This window comes from Lepidothrix coronata, unplaced genomic scaffold (genome assembly GCF_001604755.1).
Source record: "Lepidothrix coronata isolate B3197 unplaced genomic scaffold, Lepidothrix_coronata-1.0 Scaffold64, whole genome shotgun sequence".
NCBI classification, from domain to species: Eukaryota; Metazoa; Chordata; class Aves; order Passeriformes; family Pipridae; genus Lepidothrix; species Lepidothrix coronata.
Window position 1 is genome coordinate 3,563,668 of NW_016690244.1, and position 27,660 is coordinate 3,591,327.

Genomic DNA, 27,660 nt, shown 5'->3' on the forward strand with positions numbered 1-27,660 from the left:
ATTATCCAATTTATTTGCAAATTTTTTGAAAATCCATCCTCTACTCAAAAGAGTAAGTGCTGCAATGGTGTCGGAGACACACTGCATCCGTATCAGTCGCTTACCACCTTCTCCAAGTGCAAAGAAACAGCACAATTCTCAGTAGCAGCCCCATCTTGCAAAGCACTCTGGGTTGGTTTGAATTCTTCCAGCATCACAAACAATAGGTTTCCTTGGGTCACCCAGAGCTGAGGGGCTTCAGGAGGAAACCAGGGGATAACTCGGCCGTGAGTACAGGGAAACTGCTGCTAGTGGAGTTTCTCAGTGCAGCCATGGGTCTCCTGGGAGGGTGAGAAGAATAAGCAGGAGGTGTTTTGGGTGGAAAAAATGGTAGAGGGGAGTTTGCTCTGAAAATAACGTGTACTTCCACCCATAGACCACATCCCATGATGGGGGAAGTACAGGAGGTAGCTGAGGTCTTGCAGCAGACTTCTGAGCATTGGCTGCCCCATGGTTCCCCCGGCAGCTCAGCGGAGCAAGAACCTGTGTTTTGTGGGTCACAGAGTGGGATGGTATCCCAGGCAGCACATAGGGTTTGAACAGACTGAATTTCCACAGCTTCCACAGAGGATATTACGATTAGGAATCATCCTAGCCCATATGGTGAAAGACAATCATCATACATGATGTGTTTGAAATCATCAGCTACAACAAGGGGAAGTTTTTTCTTTCTTGACCCATACCTTGTGGGAACACTTTTTCCAAGGAAAGGAAGTGAGATCTTTTCATCAGAAATTATAGGAACTCAAACCAAGGTCATCAGTTCTTCCGTGTGCAATTGAAGGTCTCTTGTGACTCCTAAGAGTCCCACTCCCACAACCTCTCTGGGCAATCTGTTGCTGCATTTTACTACCCTCATTGTAAAAAACTTCTTCCTTATATCTTATGTAAACCAACCCTCTTTTAGTTTATAACCATTCTCCCTTGTCCTAGCACTACATACTGCTGTAAAAAGTCCCTCTCCAGCTCTCTCGTAGGTACCTTTTAGGTACTGGAAGGTCTCCTCAGAGCCTTCTCTTCTTCAGGCTGAATAATCCTAACTCAGCCTGTCTTAATAGGAGAGGTGCTCCAGCCCTCTGATCATCTTCATGGCCCTCCTCTGGACTCACTCCAGCAGATTCATGTCCTTCCTGTGCTGATGACCCCAGAACTGGACACAGTGCTCCCGGTGGGACTCACGAGAGCAGAGAATCACCTCCTCGACCTGCTGATCACCTTCTTTTGGTGTAGCCTGGGATGTGGTTGGCTTTCTGGGCTTCTGATCACCTGTTGCTGGGTCATGTCCAACCTTTCATCTACCAGCACCCCTAAGTCTTTGTCAGCAGAGCTGCTCTTAATCTGTTCAACCCCTAGCCTATACTGATACTGAGCTTTGCTCCAACCCAGGTGCACAGTACCAAGTGATCTTTGGCCCATGGCCTCCAAGCTGGGGCCCTTTGGACTCTTGCCCCTTCGGCCTCTTGCCCCTTCTTTAGTTGTTCATTGAGGAGGCTGTGCTCAGGTGGGCTGCAGCAGCCCTTTACAAACAGGCAGTGAGGAGCCTTGCCCAGCCTATGTGGTGGATTCCCAGATAAGGTGAGCTGATAAAGGTGAGCTGATAAAGGCTTTTTGCATCTTCACCCTGACTGCCACCGCCTCTACGACCTTTGCAAGACCCATTGTCCCACAACATAAAGAGCACCTCTAACCTTCCCCCTAGGTACCAAATTAAACAATCTTCGTTTTCTTTTGCTTTCAGCAGGTTCTCTAATTATTAACTGTGCAGAGGACTCAGAGTTTACTGCATGGGTTACTTCCTCTTGCTGGGGGAAGGTGCTCTGCACAAGCTGGGGGCTTGTTTGCTCCTCGTGCTCCTGCAAGATAAGAAAGACTTTGAACAACAGGAACCCAATCATCTTCCTTTTTCCCCTTTGACCATTACTTTGATTCATGGTACTTTTTGTTTGTCACTGATGAGTAATGAGCTATTTCATCTTCATTCCAGATCTATGCAGAAATGATAGGTACACATCATGCAATGTAAAAGATATAGAGATTTAACCCCTTGGCCCAACAATGCACTGGTAATAACATGTGCCTTAGAAATACTGCTGTAGTAGTAGAGGGAAGAAGTATTTTTTTTTAAATCTACCTTTGATTAGAGACATACATTTTTGGAGTGACAGCCTGCCAGAAATACAGCGTTACACAAGCTCTCATCATCTGAACCAGCATCCTGGAGTTGCTCATTTTTCCCTCTCAAGGTTGTGTTGTTATTATGCAATTGCAAAAGCAAGGCAGGGACTAAAGGTGTACAAAGACAAAGAAGGTTTTGATGCACTCCCAGGAGCACAGGTCCTTTAGGACTGCTCATTTAGGTACACATGTTTAAAATATTTCCCATGTTTTTTTTCAGTTTGACCCTTTTTTGGCACAGGCCCCATGCACTCTGGGGCTCAGAAGTGCCACCCAGCCCTGTATGTCGGGTGCCTTGGGGTCCCACTCTGCCTCTGCCAGGCTGGAGCAGTGCAAGGAGGGTGCTGTGCCAATATCCCAACCATGTTTCCATCCTTCTGTAGCACAAGGTACATACTTTGGTCCCACCTTGAGCAACTCTAGCCAGAAAGCCCTGTGCCAGGTCAGCCTGGTGGTCCCTCTAGACCAGTCCCCTTCCTCTAGCAATGCCCAGTACAGCAGAGGCTCGGTGCCTTTGGGATCAGTATAGGTTGGAGGCATTGGCACACCAGCTGGCAGGAAGTCCTTACTCATACCCACCTGACTAACCCCAAGTGCTGTCAGAATAATATATATGTGTGGGTTAATAGAAGTGCTGAAACGGTGATGGTTTCCCAGAGTCCACCGGAGCTGACTCACAGAACAGAGCTTTGCCAGAGATGACAGGGGAATAGAAATCAGGGCCCTGACCTGCTTCTCTCTCAATTATTTATTTATTTTGTTCATCATCTTCTCCTTCTGCTGTTGGCAAGGAGAAGAATTCGTAAATGAAGGTAATAAATGCGGAATAACAGCTAATCTTAATTGACCAAAGCTTTCCTCAAAAGCCTGGGTTGTGCTAGATGTAATATGCTCTAAACGTAAAAATATAAGCTAGGAAATTACACTGGTGGTTTTACATGCCTTTAATCTGCTGGGTTTTATGCTGCCAAGCAACAAAGTCAGGGTGGGATCCATCTGTGAGGGGGATTTTTTCCCCTAGAAGAGGAAATCTGCAGTTCAGCGTCCTTGCCTTGCTGCTCCGTTCTGCCGCCTCTGCTTCCCAAACCTGCAAATTTGGGCTCCAAAGTGGCACCAGTTGGTAGGGTTTTATTTTCTGCCTAATCTAACTTTGTCTTTCTGAGCATCTGCCACATGTTTGGTGCAGCCATCGTGCCAAGACACCACTGAGATGTGCCCGAGGGGACCCCTGTATTTTGCCAATGACATTTTACCTTGGTGGGTTACTTATTTTCTCTCCAACTATAATGCACCACGGGCTGTTATTTTTTCAAGAAAGTATTTTTCCTCCCAGGAAATGGATGTTGATGGCAAGATGTCCCCTTATGTTCCATCAACTGCAGCACATTTGGAAAAACTGGTGCAGGATGCCTGGGGGCTCTTTAGGACTGAGGGGAAAGAGGAGGAGGCCAGGCATAGCCCCAGCTATTCCCTACAGGGAGACAGTGCTTGGAGCACCTCTGGCAGACTTCTCTTCCCATCAGAGTGTATCAGAGGGTATCCAATATTTTCCAGCGCTCCAGGGAGCCAGGGCTCTGGTGGCTACTCCCTCTCCTGCCTTGGGCTTGCAGCACCATCTCACTCCCCACATTTTTTATCTGCAAGGAGGTGTCTGGAATGCTGGGGCTGGGACATGTAAAGGATGAGGGCCAAAGAAGAGAGGAAGGTGAGGAAGAAAACCTGAAGACAACAGCATTTCTGCAGTCTTGCCAGGATGCTTCTGCTTGGGGTTTCTTTCCTACCTTCCCATCTTGGGTAGGTCCCCGCCTTGCCTGTCATGCCAGCTCAGCTGGGCTTGTACTGCGGCACTTTCCTGAGAACATCCCAGAGACTTCAAAACCTCCTCCTCGTCCTGGTAGAATGACTTGCAGCTTTTCCGAAAACTGGCAGGCAGCCTTAGTGCTTTACCATGGGAAGAAGGTTAACTCCTTCTCTCCTTTTCTCCTTCCCTTCCCCCTGGCCCAGTGCATCATCCTGCTGGTTTGTCCGGGAACTGGCTGTAAGGAACAACAGAGGAGGAAATAGTTTATTTTTAAGAGCATTTAGCCCTCACAGCTCCTTGGCTCGAGTTGTCAGGAACCCAGCCTTGCACCGACAGCCAGAGGTTTCCTCCGTCTGAGGCCACGAGATAAAGACATTTGTACGAGGTTTTTGAAAGGGGCAATTGTTGAGGGTTTGAGGGCCGGTTATTTGCAGGGTGTGGAACATTTATAAGTGTGGACAAAAGAATTATCCTTCAGTCATTGCAGGGAGGAGCTGGCAGCAGCTCAAAGGGCGTCCAGTTCCAAAGGAATATTTTAAAGTTTTCCTATTTTCTAGCTCTGCATAAGAGCAACCTGCAGCAATTGCACAGCAGGGCTCCTGCCTCCTCTTCCTAGCTTTGCCTTGGGCTTGCAGCATCATCTTCTTCAAGAATACTCATTTTCTTGGTTAATTTTCAGAAAATTACTTTTTATTTTTCCCTCAGAGGAAGCTCTGCAGGTAAAAAAACCAGTGGGATTCAATGGACTGCAACTGCAAACCTGGCTCCCTGGTTTGCACCCAGTTAAAGTGTGACCCTGGGGTGCTGCCTTCATTCTCCTCTGTCCCTGGGCTCCTCTGCACGCCCCATCTCCCCAGGGACACTCTTGGTCCTGGCCACTGCTTAGGTGGGAATTACCACCCTTCACCCACCCCTGGCAGAGGCTGGCCAGGATGGTCACAGTACATGTAGTGGGAGAGGTGAGGGATGAGGAGGAAGATGACTGAGAGGCTACCACAGCAAAGGAGTCCAGTCCAGTAAGCCAGATTTTAAACTTTTTCCTTGTTCTTTTTCAGACAAGATTCTCACTCCTGCAATGTCAAGATTTCAGATTATTGGGAGATAAATTTAGAATAGATCTGAAAAGTAATTTAGAGGCCTAAAAATAGCCTGTGAGCCTGTCTATCCAATGACTGTAAAACCAGAAGGGAGGAGGAAGGAGAAAAAAAAGACTGGGGGAGTGGGGTGAATAAGTATAAACTATTATGAGAGCACACAGCCATGACAGAGGGAAATCTCTCGCACATGTGTGCCTGATCACTGGGATCTGGAACTGGTTTAACTTGTCCTGGCATGCACTGAGAAAATATGGCCAGTTATTCTGATATTAAAATCGAGAGATGCCATTTCATGTCGCAGTGGGCAGCCCTGTGCGACTGCTCACTGCTTCACTCTCTGTACCCTCTTCCACTAGGGCATCATCAGTGCCTGTAGCCCTGCGAAATGTGATCCCTGATCTCCTTTCTTTCTTTTCCCAATAAAGTGGTGGGAAACACCATTTGCCCTCAGTGCTGAATCAGATGTGGAGTCAGTGGGAATCAAACAGCAAAGGGGAATTTTCTTCAGGAGTTTTGCGAAGCTGAGTAAACAAAACATGGCTGGTGATGGGGATTTGCTGTAGCAGGGTTGGACCTGGTGACCACTGACAGCCTCACCTGGCACGGTGAACCAGGTCCAGGAAAATCCAGGAGCCACCAGGAAATCCATCCAGGAGCAAAAGGAGATGGGTTAGAAGATAAGTGACAAAGTATGAGCAAGGTGTCTGTGCCAAGGAGAAGCCACCCACAAGCACAGGGCCACAGTCCATGCTGAAGGAAGGACCAGAGGCAGGCAGTATAATGCAGGCAGGACTGGGTACTCCAGCCAGAGCTGAAACAGGTTTCCTGGTCCCCCATGAAAAAAAATAACAAGTGGGACCAGGGTACTCAACCACCATCACAGCACCAGAGGCCCAAGGGGGAGTGTGGCAGCCCTAGAGGGGCATGAGGAGGGAGTGGCGAGGACTGCAGATGTTTCCGGCTTGCTGCACATGAGATGCAGAGAGGATATAAATGCTGGTGCTGTGAGCTAAGCCTTGCCTCATATCACGCCTTGCTTTTATAACCTCTTCTTTTTAATATCCTGTTGAGACAAACAGCCTGTGCATGTGTGCTGGGGGGACCTGCCAGGCAGCTGAGCATTTTACAGCATCTCGGCCTGAAAGATGCTTAAATGTCCCAGCATTTCTTAAAGCATTTCAGCCTGAAAGATGTTGTAATTAATTCAGTAATGCAGCAAGTTCTGGGCTGCCAAATTTCTCCTGTCCCAACCTTAATCCCTTAGGAGCAACAGAGAGATGTGACATGGCCAAAGGTCTGGGTCGCACACTTTGGTTTGCTGGTGACAGACCATGGAGGACAGGGATTGTAGCAGGACAAGGAGACAATGTTATTGGTGCTGAGATGGTCGGTCAAAGGACTGATAGGATGTCATGGACATCTCCCGTGCAATCTTCTCAAATGCCACTGGGACACTATAATACTTTTGTTTTGCTGGAGCTGGCATGCATGGTGATGAATATAGGCATTGAGCAAATGAAACACAATTTTCCATATTGTGACACTGCTGGCCACCGTAAGTCTGCATCATAAATGCACTCCTGGATGCAACAATGTCATCACCTCTCCTTCTGTACATCCCATCAAAAGAAGTGATGTAGCTGCAGGTATTTCTCCTTGCCCCCTTAGCACAAATCCCTGCTTCCAGAGCGTTGTTAGATGTCCAGAAGCACATGCGAGTGAGGCACACAGAAAGCAAGAGCCTCCCCTTTACTGCCACCTATGTCCCCTGATGACTGATGCCCAGCACAGAGTTTCCCCCTTGAACTGTGAATCATGTTCTGTAATAGGTGCTTTTGAAGCAGACACATCATCCTTTATGTGGTCTGTCACCACATTCCCACCTCCAATCAGAAAGAGAGATGCAGACAAGAACAATGGCAGGGGCCAAGGTGTCATCTCTTGCACCATCAGCACACAGACTGGGAAGGAGGGTGCCCAGTAGCCACAACCAGTAGCACAATGCCTATGTGGGCTTGGCCATGGCCATAATCCCCCAAACTGTGGGGTGAACTTTCAGTCTCACAGGCTTATCCCAGCACCCTTTGGCATCCCGGTCAGCCCCATGCTCCAGTCATAGTAGGGCCAAATCTGGTTGTCACCATCCTGAGTGGGAGACCTGAGGTGATGGCAGCAGTCACACCTCTTTCCAGCCCCACCTGTAAGGTACGGTGAACCATCCCTTTCCCTCAGCAGCAGCTGGTGCAGCCTGTTTCCCCAGTGAGAAACTGCGCTGAGTGGGAATGTCCAGGGGGCCACATCCTACTCCCCTGTCCCCAGTTATCCACACCAGGTGCTATTTGGTGTCTGTCTCAGAAAAAGCCCCACTCTTTTAATGAAACATGTAGCTCAGGCAACTCATAACCTGGTTTTGCAGGGCACACTAAGCCTTTTGACTGGTCTTCCCCTGGGGTAATAGGCCTTGGGTGTTGGGTTCCTGCAGCCCATCTCCACGGGATGGTCCCACCTGGGGGATAGCAGGGTCTGCCCCCACCAGAGCTGCACAGACCTCTGTCCTAACAGTGACATGCAGTGGCGGCAGGCTGCAATGGAGGCTTGAGGTACCTTTGTGCTGGTGCAAGTTACAGCATGTTCTGTAGCTGTATTTATACTGTTTTTCACTAAAGGGTCAATATTATCCCGATAGTGAATTCTGCCCTTGTTTCCTACAGCGTTGTTTCCTTCTAGCTCCAACTCTGTTACACCTGTGAGTGCACACATAGAGGCCTACTACAGTATTTTCTGCAGAGACCTGGCTAAGCAGCAGCAAAGCTGCCACCACTTTCCCTAGGGCATGGCCAGCCAGGTGCTGCTGCATCTTCCAGAGTGAGAGGCGAGGCTGGTGCAGGCTGGGGGATCCCTGTGGGATATGCGCTCACATGCCATGTCCCACTCGGCCCATATCTGAGCTGTCTCCCCATCTCTGGGGGTCTCGACCCTTGGACATGAGAGAATCACTGGAAGGAAGGGCACTTCTCCCGTGCCCTCGGTCCCTCTCAGCAGGCTGGCTGGGTGCAGCACCCACTCAGCCCTGGCAGAGCATGCCCAGGGCCGTGCCCCAGTGCATACTTCTGCACTGCTTACCTGCTGCTGCTTGCAGATCAAGTAGCTAATGTCTAAGCAGTCCCATTTAAACCCACAATCAAATTACAGGAACAAAATTAGAAGCCAGACTGGAGCCACTTTAAAAGTTGCCCCTTATTTAATAATTCTGTCGCAGTTATTTTTTCCTCTTATCACCATTTATTCTCATTCTGGGGCTGGTCTAATAGAGGAGGTTAATATGTAATAATAGAGGAGGTTCATTTGCGCTCCCCCTCCTCTTTCCAATGGCTAATCTTTCTGCATGGATTTCATTTCTGCCTTGTGAAAAGACATTGGGATAAATAAAACAGTGATGCAGTACTACAGTACGCTAATGGGACCACATCACGCTCACCTCTTCCACGACCTGCCCTTTGCTGTATGAAAGGAGTGAATCAAATGGATGAAATTCCTATTTCATCCCTGCCCCACACCTATAGGTATCAATCTATCAGGTGTGGAAGAAGAAATTGCAGTGCAGCTCTTTCCCTAAAAGCAGCACTGTGCAGAAGCAGAAGCCCGCAGGAAGTGCTGGGGCGGTTTGGGAGCGCCATCTCCCCTCTAGTGGGGTCTGCGCAGAATTGATGGAGAAATGGAGGCAAGAGCCTCGGCTTCCCAACCGATGGAAGAAAAGAGGCGAGAGTCTCCCCTTGCCTCCCTGCTCCTGCCATCCCTGCTCTGCGCGGCTGACAGTGCAGGCATGGAGATACTGGAGTGGCGGGAATGCGCAGCCCCAGCTGGGAACACGGTTGTGCTGAAGGAGCCGGAGGAAATCCCGTTGTAATAATTTGCCTATTAATTAAAGATGTGACTTGATGAGAGGTTGGATTCCTTCACTTGGCTGGATTTTCATCTGTTTCCAGATAATGCTGGGATAAAAATAAATGCATTTTGTCACTAACCCTTCATCATTTTAGCAAAAACTATTTTTAGAACCCTCATAAAACAAATCTATAGCCATTCTACAATAGGCAAACACTACTGTGTGGTTAATAGTTGCTGTCTCCCAAACTGCTGCTGAAATCTGCCAGTATTCAAATAAAGCAAAATAGTTTATGCAACATTTTGGTGACAGCTGCCTCTATGTTTTCTGTGAACAAGGCATGACTCTAACTCACAGTAGGTACCAACTCAGGCTTTGCTGGCAGTAACCATGGCAGGTGCCACACAGCGTGTAAGCTATTTCAGGGTGATGCACAATGTCCCAGCAATGTCCCTGCTTTTGCAATATTCCCATACCCACTGGAATGGGGGCTGCAGTATGGGAGATCTCCATGAAGGTAAGTTGGGTTGGATGGGGCTTTGAGGGTTGAAACCAGATGATCTTATAGGGTTCTTACAACCCAACCTATTCTGCGATTCTGTGATTCTACAATTTGTTGTAGAATCCCAACTGGGAGACCTCCTGCGTGGCCAGGCCTTTTGCAGAGCATGGAGGGGGGCTGAAAGTTAGAAGGAGTCAGTGCTAGGGGATGAGCCAGCTGGCAGGTTTGCTCCTCACTTTCCTCTGTGTCTTGCCTGCACCCACTATTAACCTGCAAATTTCCTTTGTGGAAACAGCCATGTATTCCCAAAGGCTTCAGCTGCGAGCAAACTAACTGCTGGGGGAATGCTTGGGTAGAGGTGTTTAAGATGCTCAGGAGGCTCAAAGGTTTCATCCTGCAGCTCAGGCAGCTAGATGCAGGGAACTAAATTATCAGTCAGGGTTGTGCAGCAAGCAGAACCGAGAGCATCACAGTGCTCAGGCCCTGCAAGCTTGGAAACAAACCAGGGCCAAGGGCTGGATGAGGCTCCCCATCTCAGGAATCATCCTGGTGCTGGTCCTTCTTCCCCCATGCATGACCCCACTACTGGAGTCCTCCTTCCTGTGTCTGCAGAATGGTTATTTTCCTTAACCCTGTACTCATCAAAGCATCTACTGGGGGTACTCATGAGGCAAAACTGGCCACCAGTGCATGGGCGAACACAGGGGCTCAGTGTCCAGTAGGACAAGCTGAGGGAGATGGCAGGCACTGAGGAGAACGTGAATGTCGGGGAGACATGAGCGATAATCTCCTTTTCAGAGGGGTTCTCTGTCTGGGGGATTTCTATCCACTGAGCTGTTTAGCCTCCATTTTAGGTTTGAGCTCTGAGTGAATGCAAGTATTTTTAAATAAAAGTCAAAGCAGAAAGGCAGCTGGATATCAGGCAAGCATTTAAATATGCTACAAAGGAAGTGTTAGCCGCACCTTGCTCCACAGACAGCTCCAGTCATTTACACATCAAATAGGTGAATGCAAGAGTGCAGAAATAGACCTGTAAATATATGGATATCTTATTTTGCAGTTAATTTTCAAAGCACATCTACTTCTTAGCATATATTTTGGGTCACACTCCACAGCCCTTGCCCTGCTTTCCAAGACTAGCTGTTTCAGTTTGCTAGCCTTCCTCTACAAGTGAAGCACAAAATGCAAGTAAACACCTAACCTCTAGTGTTGTCACCCCTTTCATCTTGCTGCTAATTACTAATGCAAATTATGTACATATCTAAAAATGTCTTAGGTTCGGTGCAGTACATTCTTGCTACTTATGTTCCTTATTTTCAAAATATATGTGGCAAATATCTCCAGATTTTATACTTTTACATTCTCCTGACCATGTCCAAACCTTGAGGTAGGATATCTCTGTGATCACAAGGCAACAAGGCAAACTGGAACAGAGCCAAGGCCCTCCGCTCCTCTTGTAAAAGATGAAATTATGATCTTTAGTGACAAGTCTTGTACACTGTGATTTTTCACCTTACCTCAGGCAGTCCAGTGACCCCCTACCTCATGTTTTGCTATCAGCTCACTTTTGATTTGTGAGAATACAGTTTCTCATGATTTCTTGAGCGCTGCAAGAGACAGCCATTCTTTAAATGTTTCCCATCCGAGTATGAGTCTTGAGTTAACGGTGTCCAGCTTGGGAAATAAGACTTGCATTCAGAGGACAAGCCTTAGTCAAAGGAGGGATACCAAAACTTTACAGTGCCCCATATACCATAGATCCAAGCTCTCCAGCCAGACTTCCCTCTAGTTGGTGCTGCAAGGCATCTTCCTTGCCCTGGTAGACTGTGTTACTCTGCACATTAGACACCCCAAACCTTTCCCTCGCCATTTCCCTTATCCTCATCCAGAGCTGAACTGGCTCTTGAACATTCCCACATGTCCACTTTTCAGCTGAATTTTGCTGTTTTCACCTGCCTTGTTTCTTTCCAGCTCACACCGTTTCTTGTGGTGTACACTGTCATTCCAGTTATGTGTCTCTGCTCTATACACTGGTCTGTCCATCACCTGTCTGAAAACCTGAAGGCTCCACCCATTTTCATCTACTGCCACTAACACCAGAAAGCAGCTGCAGCACACACCTGTGCCTTGTTCCGATCTTACCAATCGCACTAAAACGTGTCTCTCTCCAGTTACCTTTAGTGCCTCACCCTTTCACAAGTTTCACTTGTGTTTCCTACAAAACATAAATCCTCAGATAAAGGCTTCTGGCAACATTAGTGTGCTGCCATGCTTAAACGTTGCAGGATAGGTTGATGGTGGCCTGGCCAATGTGAAATAACCCAACAAAACAACAGATTAGGGAGGAGTCCCTAAGAAATTACCCGTTTAAGCAGCAGCTGACTATTAGCCTTAGGCTTCTGGAGATTCACATTTGAACAAATGCAAGCAAAACAGGCATTCCTGAATATGTCTACCCATACATTAATTCCAGATGTTTTTATTGTATTCAATCTTGTTTTAACCCCAGTGAAAAAGCTGAGTAACTGTGATCTGGAAGGGCTGGGAATTTGAGGAACCACAATGCAGACCACAGAGAGCATTTTAGACAGAGACTGGCAGATCAGTTCAGAACAAAAAGTTGTAGGAACGTTCACAGAATCATGGAATATTCTGACTTGGAGGGGACCCACAAGGATCATGAAGTCCAACTTGTAAGTGAATGGCTCCTATGGGGATCAAACTCACGACCTTGGCATTATTAGTATTGTGCTCTAACCTTAAAAAGATAACTATTAAAAAGAAATGCCAGCATTGATTTAATCCGCGTGAAACAAGATTGACGACACTTCTCTTGTTTGGATCCATTTTTCCAAGCTCGACATGTATGAATTCACATTTTCCATTTCCATTTCACAATCAGATACAAACAGGGACTTCCTTGTGATGGTTGTGAATGTTTTATTATAGAGTCTTATCAGTAAGTTCTCTGAAAATCAGTTTTTCAGAACTAAAATCTAATCTGGCAGGGTTCAATAAGTAACAAGATGAACTCAGCCATGCAAACAAAATATTACTAAGCTTCTTTAAATAAATTTTATCACAACAATTTCAGGAAGAAGAGCATGTCCTGGAGGCTTAGGCTGTTAATCTTGCATTTCTATTAATATTTTAGATTCTTTTTGTTATGCTCTAGCCTCTGGTCCACAGCTGTCTTCATTTTGATGCTAGAACAGGATAGATCTTTGGATGCCTTTATGCCTGTAATTCTTGTCTTATTTTATAGTGCTGTAATAAAAATAGCACCATCAGAGTTCAGTGCTCACCACAGTACATTGAAGCAACTGGTCATTGCACTGAAATAGAACTTCTAGGGAAACTGAGATTATTCCTAGACAGTAATTGCTCACAAAAGGTGTAGCTCCCAAGTATTTTCAGTATGTGCCGTTCCTTTTCTGTTCAGCACCTCCTATGACATTTATTCTGGTAATTTGATCAGGCTATGCTGCAAGCAATAGGATATTCAGAATTCCATCTTGACCTTCAGAGCAGCATTTAATACTGCCTGGAAGAATACCAAGAATCATTTTCCTTGTACATACAATCAACATTCTGAGCTTGCAGCTACTTGTTGACAAGTGCTCACCAGTTTCAGTTAAATACACGTAAACCTAAGAACATTGAGACATTTGAAAATAAGCATTACCATATTTTTAATGTATTTGGATGGTTTAGCTCAACTTTTTAATAACTCCTGATTTCCAGGACTTAATTGCACATAATTTTTACAAAAGCAATATCTTGTCTTAACATTAATCAAATATAACATTTAAGATTTATTGTGCAAAACATAAGCAATAAGTCTTATTAGTACAATAAGCTGAAAAAGCAAGGGATATTTTAAACAATATTCACATGCAGTGTGCGAGTTTTATCCCTACTTCCAATTTTTGACGTGGAATCTAGAATTCCCATCAGTAAGTGCTATCCAAAAATAACAAGTTTGTTTCACCTTTGATTACTTGGAGGAGACTCAAAATTTATTTTGTGCATTAGGTTTTTACACACAATTAAAACAGGTGTTTAAGTTGATAAATACAAAATAAGACACTGATAAGGGTGATAAAAACCAACATGCTGAAGGCATCCACCTAAATGGTGGCATGACCGATAATTTATAGCTAATATTAAAAAATGGAATAGATCCTTCAGATTTTCCATTTTCAACTCAAGATTTTAGCAAATAACCCAAAATTTCATTTTACAAATCTGGCATCTGCTGATTGAAAAAGTAATTTAAATAAATACTTCATTTTAATTAAAATCTTTAGCTTGCTAGATATTAAATGCTACCAGTCAAGGCAGTCACAAAAACTGTTTGATGTTTACATAGCACCATATAGATAAATATCTCCTTCAGAAAGAGAGATTAGGTTTGGCTGGGAACATAATCAGAGTATTTCCTGAATATTTTAGGTATCTTTGCCTTCCACACCATAAATATATGCAACAATTCCTTAATTTGAGAAAAAAATGCAGAGAATTCCATTCAAGCTTTAACACGGTGCTATCATTAATTCAAATTCTCTCTACATAAAAGTATCAAGATCTCTTCAGCAGTCAATTTAATATTCAAAAACAGATCAATAGTTTCATGTAAACTTGTTAAAATACAAACCACCACATAATTTGGCTTTAAAGTGACAAAGTATTTTCCTTAATAAAACTTACTAGGCATGTGAAGAACTAACGTCAAACTATAATTCAAAAAGATGCAGAGACTGGACTATCTCTGATATTGAAACACTCAATTAAAATATATAAAGAATCTCCAAAACATGTAATTATAATTCGTTACAGTAGTATTGTTCATTCCAGTAATAATCCTTCCTACAAGGAGGCTGCATGTTAAATAAAATACACTACCCTGTTCTAGTTAGAGAACATCAATATTCTCCCTCTGCTTCTCCTTCAACCCGAATTTACTAAAAAGTAGACTAGGTTTCCTACCAAAGGAAATGGGAAATATGCTCACTACCCAAGTGGCCATTTCCTAGCCCTAATCGAAATCTTATCAGCTTATCTACAACTGTTAGGTTTAGACTAGTAACAAATCTTGCAGTAAAGTGTTAAAAATAGATGGAGTAACTAACAAGCCATCTTCTGCATTTTCAATCACTGAAATCTACACATCGAAATATTTATGGAAGCATGAGTGCTGGTGACATCATTGACTCTTACAAACTGAGTCTTCCGTAAAAGTTGCACAGATGAAAAAGGATGCCTTGAGATAAATGGAAATAAAATTCAACAGAAGATAGATTTCCTAATATTGAGCCTCAATTTCTTACAGCCTAAGAGACATACTTCAGTGACAGACACTGCTTGCTACTTTGGCCCCGTCCCTCTTACAAAATCAGCTTCATAAGCTGTTATCACTCCAACTGAATAAAAAACCCCACTCTCTTAAAACATTGTATATGGAGTTCTGGGTTCCCAAAATAAAATACATATGCATTTTCATAATCTTGCTATGAAACATCAACTAAAAAATATGAACATTCCTAAAGAAACCAAATTTGCATTTTGTACATTGTATCTACGTTGATACAGTTCTCTCTGTTGGAGAGTTCAGCATTTTTAGAGAGTTCGACATGTGCAAGTTTCAATTAAATTTTGAAGGAAATTCCAGTTTCAAAAGTTACATGTAATTTTGTATCTAATAGGTCAATAATCTCAAAAAAACTGTACAAAGTTAGCTTCAGACTTCTTCATCCCCCCCCCAAAATAGGCACTCAGTGGTTTAAGTGTGCAAATAGCTTCTTAGAAGAAACAGTGTGCAAACAGAGCCTGTCCCATTAGCTCCGCATTCTTTAGTGATTTCCTAAAGTATTGCCATTAAATGCTATCTACGGTATGACTTTCTAAAGAACAGAAGACAGTCAGTCCACAGAATCACAGATATCTTTCACTTTCTGATTGAAGTCTTCAGGTTGATCAGCATACACATAATGACCCGCACCGAGGATAGCCTAGAGGACAAAGGTGAAGAAACAGGTCAGATTCACAAAAATGTAATAAACAAATTAATAAATACTGGGATAAGGTGAAAAACCTGACTTTTACACATTAACTAGGAGCTGGCATCATACAGCCTAAACAAAAAACTCAACATAAGGAAGACGAAAATCTTCTTTCCCCTGTGAAGGAACTTTGCTACACAGGAAAAGAGGGTACAAATAATGCTTATTCAATTGCACACCTTGTTAAAAAACTCCCACCATTCAAGTGGGCACAAGTCACTGCAAACCAAACTTAGAAGAACATGCTTTGCAATATCAAACTTCTGCTGCATCTGCACTCCCTTCGCGTTCGTTCTGCCAGGTTGCTCATTAATCTTGCAGGTGTTTGTGTTAGAGAGAGCATCAAGCCATTTGGATTTTCATATTATAAAAGTGATACAGAAGAGACTAAGTGGCATAAATGATTAAGAACTCGTGGACTCGTGGAAACAGATTTCAACCCTCCAAATTAATGACTACTATGTTAAACAGAGACAAGTAAAATCAAAATGATGCAATATTTGGGGGGAAACCCCCACATTTGTGAACTAGATTATTTCACAGCAACTATGTAACAAAAGTGGGGCCTCTGGTGGTCTAGTGGTTAAGGTGCAGGACTCTCACCCCTGGGACCCGGGTTCGATTCCCGGCCCCCCGGGCAGATGGAGCTCATTAGCCCTGTGTGGCAATCCATCTAAGAGAAGGTCACTCTAAACAAACCTACGTTCTGAGACCCTCACTGCCACTGTCCAAGTTTGCTTGGCCCCGGCAGATGAACCTCAGGATTAAAGGGTGGGCTCAGTTCAGCGCACGCTGTGTCTCACCTAAAAAATCCACTGCGCAGGCTCGAAGGGTAATGACCTTTCCCAAATCTTCGCTCGCGAAGACTGGCCATTATTTATTATTATTATGTAACAAAAGTAAGGATTTAAGAAAGCATTATTTCTATAATTTGTTATTCTCTGTAAAACTGCTACGAAGCCATCACCATAGTGTACAGCAAAGATACTTGACCTATTTTCTTTCCATTTTACAACTGATCCAAGACTAATATGTATTTAAATCTATTTTTCCCTTCCCTCCTTAAAACACTCTCTCTTAAGTCTCTAACTGAATCCCATAAATGTATAGCTACGTTATTGTGTTAAAAAACCCCAGAAACTCAAATTAAAAATTAATTAGAAATAAATACACATAATAAACCCCCAGAACTTCTGTGCATTTTACCAAGCATGGCACTGCCAGTCCATGTCTTGGTCTCATTAGAGCCCTTTCCACCCTATGGTTTTTTGAGTGTCCCTGCAATTTTTACCACTCCAATTTACCTTTTAGAATCTGTATTTGGCTTGACAAAATTTTAATCTGGAATACAATAAAGTTGTCCACAGTCCTTTCTAAAAGCCATTGGCCAGAATGGAAAAAATCTGTCTGAACAGTACATGCTTATCCCAGCAATATATTGTATACTTTTAAAAAATGCCTTTTTGTTTCAACTCCCTTTCTGGTTAAGCAGTTAAGTGACACTTTCAATCTGAATGTTAACATTTATGAAATTTATCTGTGCTCTTTAATACACATAAACAGTTCAATAACAATGTCTTATTCTCTGAGTTTTAGCTCTGATGTCAACTGTATCAAGTTATAAAATTTTATTTGAATGAGTTGTTATAGCATACTATCAACATTGCATATTGTCACTTCTGTCCAGATAGTTCTAGACATCAGTAAGATGACAGCTGGTGTGTTCAAACATTTTATCACCTCACAGCATTGTAACATACATGCATATTCAATTATCACAGCTGACTGATGTGAAAATGTGTGAAGACTACTTTTAAATTAATTTGTTTTTATAGAAATAAAAAAAAAATTCAGAGTGCACATTCCCATCAAGTTGCAGGTACACACATTTTAACATTTTTCTAAACAAAAATACATTAGCTAGGAAGAAAACACTAAGTATTCTTTTAATGACTTAGAGAAAGATGCTTACGAGAACCTAAGCACCAGGTACAAACCACTCTTACTAAAGAAATAAAAGCATTATATAGACAGATGAAAAGAGTTTATGAGAGCCTTCCTACTATGTTACACGTATATGCAGATATTGTGACTGCTGTGGTTTAAAACACAGACAAAACCTGTGACTACAAAACCTACTTGTACTAGCACACTGTAGAACAAAATAATGACCTTGCTCAAAGATCTAGTTTGGCTTGTAGTGCTACAGTAAATTTTGTTCTTACTTTGGGAACTCAACACTTTTGTCTAGGTTTTCTCTGATCTACAGTGTGTTTTCTCTCTCCCTGTTACAGAAAACAGAAGTTACTACCCCAGGCTCTAAATCAAAGGGACAGCATATCCACAGTTGATATAAAAAACAGAGAATCACAGGACGGTTTGAGTTGGAAGGGACCCTAAAGATCATCTCATTCCAACCCCAATACCATGGGCAGGGACATATCCCACTAGTCCAGGATGTTGAGAGCTCCATCCAACCTGGCCACATAGATATGACTTAAGCAAGTCCACACAATAAACAAACAAATGCTTTAAAAGTCAACTTACTATTGTCTTCACATATGAGTTTGGTCTCAGAGACTGGATAGTACTGCCAGAATTACCATCGATACACGAACGTGCTCCATAGACCACAGTGATAGGAATGTCTTGATCCATTTGTGAAATCCGTTGCAGCATCGGCCTTTTTGCCCATCCGTAAGGAATAGTCATGTTCTTGAAAGCTGTTTCACCACTTCAAGCCATTCAAAAGGGCAAAAACAATTCAATTTCCATTGGATCTGCTTTTTATCTAATTTGGGGTATCTGTGCCTTTTGGTAGCACAGAGTACACAAGGCTGGGATTTTTCACAATTAAGAAATATAAATTTTCAAGGTTTACATGTAATTTTTTTTTTACAGGACTGAGTGATAAAACTTAAAAGAATTAAATGCCTTATTTTAAAAAATTTTAAAGAAGTTCTTTACAGATTAAACTACTATAACAATTTTTTAATTAAATTAGTGCCCAAACTCTCACAGAATTAACACAAGTTAACAGGAAATACAGAAATAGGATAGTTTTTACTAGTTTCTTTAGCAGTTTCTGGAATTTGGAAAAAGTGCAATGCTATGTTTTTATTCAATAAAATAAATGCTACAATTAAAAATAAAATAGCATGCACACCGCTGCCATGGCCATTGGAGGGAGTAGCAGGTACTCAGTAAATGAACGACAGACTTCAAAACATACACTGGGAAACTCATACTCACCTGGGTGACTGTACATTGCAGTGATAGATATATTCAGCCACAGTGTTATCATCAAACATCGATGAATATTTTCGCTTGAAATCTGGTCTTAAACGCTGAACAAGGCTTAACCCTGTTAAAACAGAAAACACTATTAGAGAAGAAATGAGTATAGAAGACTTTATCAGATTGCTTAATACTTTTCATTACAACCCTCAAAACATGTCCTCTTGAAACTCGTGGCTAAGCTCAATGACTTCTAAACCAGTATTTCATTTTAGCACTTGCGTGTCTCAGGAAAACACAACGGCATTACACCAAACAGGAATGAAATATAAGTACTCTTAAGGATTTTATGCTGCACCCCCTGCTGAATACATACAGGGCGTGTTTGAGAAAGGTCACAGCAGCAACAGAAGAAACCTACAAAGGGGACCAGCAAAAGGGCTAAGCAGAGTATCTTTTTGTCACCAGTTTAGTCTCACATGATGCCAATAACTTCTCCTTGCTCTGGCAGCACCGAGTGGGCCAAATGCATCACACCTTTCAGAACCAGAAGGCACTGTTGAAAAATCTGGGCTGTTTTTCTTTAAGTCTGTCCCCTCCTATTACAGAACAGTCTGCTTCTGAAGCTAGTTCATTTAACTAGTGTTTAGTTGAAAAAACACAAGTCTATGGTGAAAAACAGGTGTAGAAATCTTGACATAAGGCACAAGTACTGGTCTAAATTAAGAGATTTAATGTTGAAAACTATTGTCCTCATGCTCTCTTAACAGCCAAAGTAGAGAAGTGGGTCGTTTCAGGGGCCAGTTCAGGCCTTCTAAATTTAAGCTTCTTTTCTGAAACACTTCTTTAAGGAGGAAGTGTCTTCTAGTTGGCCAGATGGATCTTTGGGACAAGAGCCTCAGTACAAGGCTAATTTTAGTCTAAGAATACTATTCATCCCTAATATCTGATCTAAATCTACCTCTTTCAGTTTTAACCCATTACCCCTTGTCCTATCACTACATGCCCTTGTAAAAAGTCCCTCTCCAGCTCTCTTTTAGGCCCTCTGTAGGTACTGGAATGCTCCTACAAGGTCTCTCCAAAGCCTTCTCTTCTCCAGGCTGAACAATTCCAGCTCTCTCAGCCTGTTGTCACCGCAGAGGTGCTCCAGTTCATGTCCGTCCTCTAGACTCACTCCAGCAGGTCCACGTCCTTCATATGCTGAGGGCCCCAGAGCTGGATGCAGCGCTCCAGGTGGGGTCTCATGTGAGCAGAGCAGAGAGAGAGAATCACCTCCCTTGACCTGCTGGCCACACTGCTTTTGATACAGCCCAGGATGCATCTGGCTTTCAGGGCTCTGAGCACACATTGCTGGGTCATTTTGAGCTTCTCATCAACTAGCACCCCTCAGGCCTTTCTCCTCAGGGCTGCTCTCAATCCATTCTCTGTCCAGCCTGTACTGGTCCTCGGCATTGCCACAACCCAGGTGCAGGCCCTTGTGCAGGCCTTGTTGTACTTCATGAGGTTCACATGAACCCACCTCTCAAGCCTGTCCAGGTCTCTCTGGATTGCATCCCTTCCCTATGGTGCATTGACTGACTGCACAGCTTGGTGTCATCGGCAAACTTCTGAGGGGGCACATGATCTGCCTGCCCACGGTGCTGACAAAGACTCTGAACAGTGCTGATCCCAATACTGACCCCTGAGAAACACCACTCATCACTGGTCTCCACCTGGACACTGAGCCACTGTCCACAACTATGTGTGACCATTCATGGTTACGTTTCCCCTTTTCCAGATGGCAGGAACTTCATATTGTTGTTAATCTGTGCAATTATGATGATGTCACTCCTTCCCTCCCACCTCTGGCCAAAGGCCTCATACTACTCATGTAGACCTTGTCACAGTGATCTATGCTTTTGTAATCTTGAGATTAGATATTGCAACACGCCCTTATGCACGCTTTAAACAGACTTAGAAAACTAATACAGTGCAAGAGAAAATAATTCCCTTATGAAACAGTGATTTAGCTCTCAAAACAATGAAGATTTTGTAAAAGCCTGCAGTTCTCTCTGCTCTATTTTTCCTGCAGAGAGTTCAATTGCTGGATTATTCTTCTCTGCGTTTGGCTTTTTTGAACACAAATGATACAGTTGGCTTGGAATAAGAGTACCTGGAAGAAAGAGACTAATTCTGTGTCTTCCCCTGCTATCGACATGGAGGTCATGGCATAAATGTAAGCAAATTTTAGAATTCACTTTCCATTTTGATAAGAAGTGTTTTGTCTGTGGGTCCAATTGCAAAACAGTTCTTCTCTGGGAATTTACAGGGGAGAACGAAACAAGGATTTAAGGCACCTTGGAACAAATTTTGGAGTGAAATCACACTGATTCATGCTTGTAATGTTTATTGAAGACACTCGTCTGGCTGCTTTTCCGCAGTGTCTATGAAAATGCTGTAAGAAATACTAACACGGAAGACAGCAAGTTCCACAAAAAGGGTGTGGTCACTGTGACATTTCCGTTGTCCTGAGAAATTTTTATGTGTCCAGCTCTAGGAATGGAATTCACAAATCCAACCTAAGCGCCAAACCCCCTCTACTGTGAGCCTCCTGGGTGACCATTCCAGTTAAATGAAGGAAAATATGCAAATCCTCTATCTGGAAACCACTCAAATTAAAAAATACCTCTGGATTCTCTTTCTCTCCCAGTTTTAATTATTCGCCTGCAGGTCTGATTGGTCAATGTGATACCATTACGATATCCCAACGAACCTGGCTCACATTTAAGTGCTTAACTCATACCTTTGAACAAGATCAACTGGCTTTATAGTGAGGTTCAAACAACTATGCTTGCCCAGCAGCTTAACTGCATTTGCATGTAGAAGGAAAGCTGTATTTGTTTCAGTGCTTTCATGAGGTTGGATCTGATGCCTACCTTGCAGGACAGTGTTTAAACTTACTCTTCTCTAAGAACGATGTCTCGCCTGTCAAGAACTGTGCACTAAGTTGATGACAGAAAACATCTTTAACACGTGCAGTGCAAAACAGATGAAAAATTTTTGAAAGCACTGCCCTTTACAGCAATGTGTAAGCGAGGCTAGGTCTGGGGACACCTTGCCAAGACAGTGTCTGTTTCTACAGCATGGTTTTGAGTGCACTTATTGCTTAGGGAGACAAATTTCAGCTTGGAACTCTTCCACATGGATTGATTTATGCAAGCACTTGTTATTGGATAAAAGGCATTAAATCAGTGCTTATCACTCAATATGCTTCAGGTTGTTTTGTTAACCAGATTAGCATTTTACTTTAAAAAAAATCTCTTTGTACAAAATATGTTGCTTGTCTGACAAGCTAATTTTGTCACATTCCTGACAAGAAAAAAACAGATCAGCATATTAAAATATATATTCTATAGAAAGAGATTTAGGAAACAGATGTGGTTTAAATGTAAGCAAAGCCTAGGAATCTCACTAGTTTATCTTCAGACTGAATGTTAAAAAATGATGAAGAGGTGAGTTAATTATAACTCAGAAGGGACCAGAAGGATATCTTTTTCCAAGCCCCTCCAGCAGATACTTCAGTAGTACACAGAGCAGCAGATAGATAAACTCTTTTTCCTCTAGAAGGAATACATATCATGACTTTAAGACTTTATTATGCCCTTCTCCCCACTCCTCAGATAGACTAATACCACAGTATTTTCAGTCATTCCTACCTAGTCCTAGTATTAGAGCATACAGTTTACCTAACATCTCATCAGTGCTGTTGAAGAAATAGAAATATGAAGTACAGACTGCCACTGTAATGCAGGACATCAGTGAGGCCCACAAGATTTGCTAGAGTCATAAGAAAATGACTAATAGAAAGAACCCAGTCTCAATTTAACTTCTCTAAACTCAGAACAAAAGACAAATGAGTCTGTAAGAGACTGCCTTCCAATGTTAACAGAATTTGGAAAACCTGTTTGCCCATCAAACTGCAGTGAGAAGGGAAACTAAACAGACTGTGACCAGAGGCAATCAGAAAACCCTTTCACATTCATGCCTCTCTGTCAGGGTTCCCCAACAGATGTCCACATAATCTGGCTCACTGTAACTGGAGCCTACAGTCACTTACTGTAGCTTGTCTTAAACTACCGTATTAGTATTTCTAATAGCAAGAGCTTGCCCTCTTGTCCCAAAGAGTTCAAACCTTCCTCAACCACTCCCACCTTTCTCCAACTCTTTCCTCTGTGGGTGATACAGACCTGCTAGAAAGCTTATCATAATCCGCTATCTGCCCCACGTTTATGTTTAACCAAAACAGAAATGGTACTTAAGAGTATCTAAAACTCACCAAAGGGTCCTGCTATTCTTAGCCCAGCTAATGGATTAAATGGACTCAATATAGCTCCTAGTGCTTTGATCCAGATTGGAATTGGTCGTTCGTGTTCAGCATTGTCAGGCCTCTCTGGAAAACCCCATGGCTCCACTAAGATAAGATGCTTGACCCTGTTGGCAAAAAAAAGGTGAAGAGGGTTAGAGTACAGTAGCTTTTCTTCAACCGAGTATGACGAAAACATGCTATCTGTCTTACAGATACATACATACAACGTGCTTTAGTCACTTCAATCATAGTGGCTTATTACCCAGTTTCTGATTTATCAATGGTTTTGATTTCAATTACTAATTAGAGAGTGAATTGCACCTAATCATGTGTACAAACACCAGAAACTTGGAAGCACATGTCACAAAGAGAGAGTCAGTATTCAACAGATACTCACTGTCACATAAATTTGAGAAAAAGGATAGTCTTATTTCTATTTTTAAAAATAGCCTAATCCACGTGCTCAGTCACTATTATTTGCAGGAGCAGTTTAACTTGAGAGAAAAGAGGATAACTGCACCTATTTCATTTAAGTGAAGTTGCTGGAAGTCTAAGATCTCTGTTCTAAGAAGAGACACAATTTAACTGAAAAATCATTTTATCAAAGTAAAATTTTAACTGAGAGAGGTAGGGCAAAACTAGCAGATGTTTTTTAAATTCATTGACTTTAGGTTATGAAAGAAATGTCAGAGGTAATTTGTGAAATTATTACTCAAAGGAATATCAGTGCAGAGAGCACAGTAGGAGTCTCCAGCACATACAGCTATCGGTCACTTCATGCTGTGGGTCCCCCTCAAGCAAAAACTCTCTTTCATCTTGGTAGATTAGAATCATCCATTTCTGTTTAATCCTGTAACACCCTAACTGTCCTAAGTACTGATGATTTCTGAAAAAAAGTGACTCAACTATAGTTTTGCACATTTAAGGTGGTTTTCCATGGAAGCTTCATCATTATTGCTCTCTACAACTACCTGTCAGGAGGTTGTAGCAAGGTGGGGGTTGGTCTCTTGTCTCACATATCAAGTGATAGGACATGAGGGAATGGCCTCAAGTTGTGTGACAGGAGGTTTAGATTGGATTTTAGGAAAAACTTCTGCACCGAAAAGGCTGCCAAGGATTGGAACAGGCTGGTTCAACCTGGTCTAGTGGGAGGCGGCCCTGCCCACGGTAGGGGGGTTGGAACTAGGTGATAATGTCCCTTTCAACCCAAATCATTCTATGATACCATGCCCAAGGAAGTGGTTGAGTCCCTGTCTCTGGATGTATTTACAAGACGTGTAGATGTTGATCTTAGGGACACAGTTTAGTGGACTTGGCAGTGTTGGACTAGATGATCTTAAAGGTCTTTTCTAACCTAATGAGTCTATGGTTCTATGATCTTTACTTTCTTCTTCATGACTTCCTTCTCTCTTTCAAAACCATGAGATTAGATATTAACAAGGAAAAGTTCCTAGTACCTAAAATGATGTCAGAAGTGATTCCAAAGGCTATTTTTGGACTATAAGCAGTTGGGAAACCAGAAACCTGTGCTTGGAATGAAGGGTTGGAAAGGATTAACCTCACAAAGATGTTTCTTGGCTGTTGGCTCAGCTACTAGTGTATTTGCACCCTGCAGCAAACAAGAGCATTAAGAGAGGACAGGGTATAATCTAACTGTACAAATGAAGCAGGAGAGATTAGAGGCAAAGGAGTGCAAGCAATGAGGAGCCATTCAGGACAGTCACACATTCTGTGCACAAACTATGGCATTACATACAGCACAGCAAACACATGAATAAAAATAGATTAAGCTTTTTTCATGTTTCCTTTCTTAACAATTTCCTTCCTATTTGGCATTTCTCCTTTTGGTAATCAGGCCTAAAACATAACCCAGGATAATGGGAAGTTGACCACGAGAATCAGTCTAAAATTAACAGTCCAGAAGTTGCAGTATTTGAAAATCATGGCCCACCTCCACTTGGGAATATTCTAAATGGGACTCTTTCTGGATTAGTAACCTCAGATCTTCCATGAACAACTCTGGTACAGTGCAGCACATTAACAGACATCTATGCTTGGAGAAACAGATCTACTTTCCTAACAATATGTATCCAGAATCCCTTAAGCCTCTAATGCATTGTTAGATAATCTGGTTGAAACATGTCCTATATTTATCACTTGATTCAATGCTGTCTTAAGATCAAATTTGCCAATTTGATGGTGCCAGTTTAATTCAGAGAAACATTAGTAATGTGAGAGCACAAACTGGAAACCCCCCAAATTAATTAACCCCAACTTAAACACAGTGGGGCAAGAAAACAGAGCACCGTTTTCGGTGTAAGTCAGCAGAGGGGAGAAACAACATTCCATCCCACAAGGATAGGACAGTGCCATTTATAGATTCTTTGAAAAAAGAGTTAAGGAACTTGTAAGTGATCTCTATGAAAAACCAACTACACCTATCTAAAAGTTGTTTTATGCCCAAAAGGATAATAGGTTTACATCCTTAAAGCAGAAGATTGCATTTCTTCATTGCAATTCTGGATTTAGACATCTACTTTCACACGTCATTTCCAGCCACTTGTGCTAACTGTTTTCCACTTAGAAAAAGAGGAAGTGTTTTAGGAATAAATGATGTATGAAATTATATCAAAAATATCCAAATAAGAAACAAAGAAATTATAAAACTTGACATGAATATAAAAGAATAAGGTATGTTTTGTATAATATAGAATTTGCTATATGATGTGGAAAGCTAAGCTTATATTCACAAGTTTTCATAGGGGCCCACTATGTGCATCCCAACAAAAGCATTGTCCTCTTTTAATATGGAATTACCTCAGTGGGATCCTAGCTCACCAGGGGATATATAACCAGACTATATAAAAGAGACAAATTACTACTTTAAGGGGGAAAAAATGTATTAACTGTTGGCCATGACATGATGCAGAAAATGCTGATGAAATACAATTAGAGAACTGCTGTGGCTGGGTTGTTTTGCAAAGGAGAAATATGAATGGCATACAGACAATTTAAATCAAACAGTCACTAAAATAATTTTTATATTATCATGCTGGCACCAGGCTGACTGCTAGTGCATAGGCATAAATTACCTGGGGGAATAACATGCAGAAGTTTCAGTGTTATCCGTAATAGTGGGAAGTTTGGCAGAAACAAGCCTATTTTCCCTTTACAAAACAATGTTTAATCAGAGATGTCACAAACCATTCACCAGTAAATACATTCATTGCCATTTTTAACAGGGCAAAGGGGTACTGAACAAAAGCAAACAGACAAGTACACAGAAAATCGTGCTTCCCAGATCTACCTATTTCTATTCACCTGGAAACAAACTGCACAATTAGTACTTTTTATTTTTAATGCTTGGAAATCAGTATCAAGTTTCTTTAGATCAGCATAAAGATAATCTGTAAAGAGCCTGATAAAGTAAAATCTATGTTAAAATCATTAGTCAAATACAGAAAAGGAATTCCTTCATTCCTTTATTTTCACATACCTTGATGGGTATTTTAATGAGTAAGCAGCAGCCAGGAATCCACCTAGGTTGTGTCCAAGTAAAATCATTTTTTCTAATCCCACCTCCTTTCTCCATTCTTCTATGGATTCCACAAACTGATTTTCTGCTTCCCGAGCATCAGTGTCAAAGTGTGGTCTACTGCTACGCCCAAATCCCAAGAGGTCGAAAGCATGAACGGTCCTGTTCTCACAGAGATCTTCAAAGTTGAGAGCCCACAGTCCAACACCTCCTCCAAACCCATGCAGGAGAACAAGTGGAGTTTTATTTGAAAGGTCTGGAGAGAATGTCAGTGTCCATATTTTATTTCCATTGGATATATACACGTACCGTTTATTGTAAATGCTTGCAATACCTGAAGAAAAAAGTGGGGAAAAATGATGTTGCTAGACACGCCTGGTAAAATATGAAGTACACTCTGTGGAAACCACTGTTTTAAATAGGAGTTCCCTTTCAAAGGAGAGAGCCTCTAATCAAATATCTTCATAAGGGAACAACAAAAATGTAATTTTAAACCTGTTTATTTCATCACAGTGTAAAAACCATATTGAAAAACTTCTTTGATTATATGTAAATTTATAGAAAATCTAGTTGTATCTATGAAACTTATTAAAAACCAAAGACTTACATTTTAGCATTTTGTCCTCAGCCTCTTTAAGGTGTAGCAGCGATGTGGGACACCAGGCAGGAAGCCAGCTGAATAACCATCCTAACCTACAACAGCAACACAGAATAAAAGTGTCTTGAGCAACATGGTAATCTTTGGCACCATTTGATGCTTTGAAGACATTTCTTTTGCTGCTCCTCATAAGAGAACCCATGTAAACCACATGCTATGAAGAACAGGAGTGTGCAGTGGGAGGGAATTCTCTTTCTCCTGACTTTTATGAAGTGGCATCACGATTAGAGGCATTCTTCAAAGATTGTGCAGTTTTTCCACTGTGCGCTCTTATCAGAGTATGCTGATCTGGAGACATCAGCCCTCACGCCAACCTGACGAGC

The 27,660-nt window shown here is 42.4% G+C and overlaps 1 protein-coding gene across 1 annotated transcript; it reads right to left on the bottom strand.

Annotated features, from left to right (window-relative positions):
- Window positions 1–12,420: 12,420 nt before the first annotated feature.
- Window positions 12,421–27,453, bottom strand: ABHD5 (abhydrolase domain containing 5). The gene is made up of 6 exons (XM_017818011.1): window positions 27,287–27,453; window positions 26,641–27,013; window positions 23,115–23,269; window positions 18,815–18,926; window positions 18,110–18,296; window positions 12,421–15,511 (listed from the first exon to the last, which is right to left on the bottom strand). Exons 1-6 carry the CDS (start codon window positions 27,294–27,296, stop codon window positions 15,422–15,424), a joined length of 927 nt encoding a protein of 308 aa, XP_017673500.1. The 5' UTR covers window positions 27,297–27,453; the 3' UTR covers window positions 12,421–15,421.
- Between the last annotated feature and the right edge of the window lie 207 nt (window positions 27,454–27,660).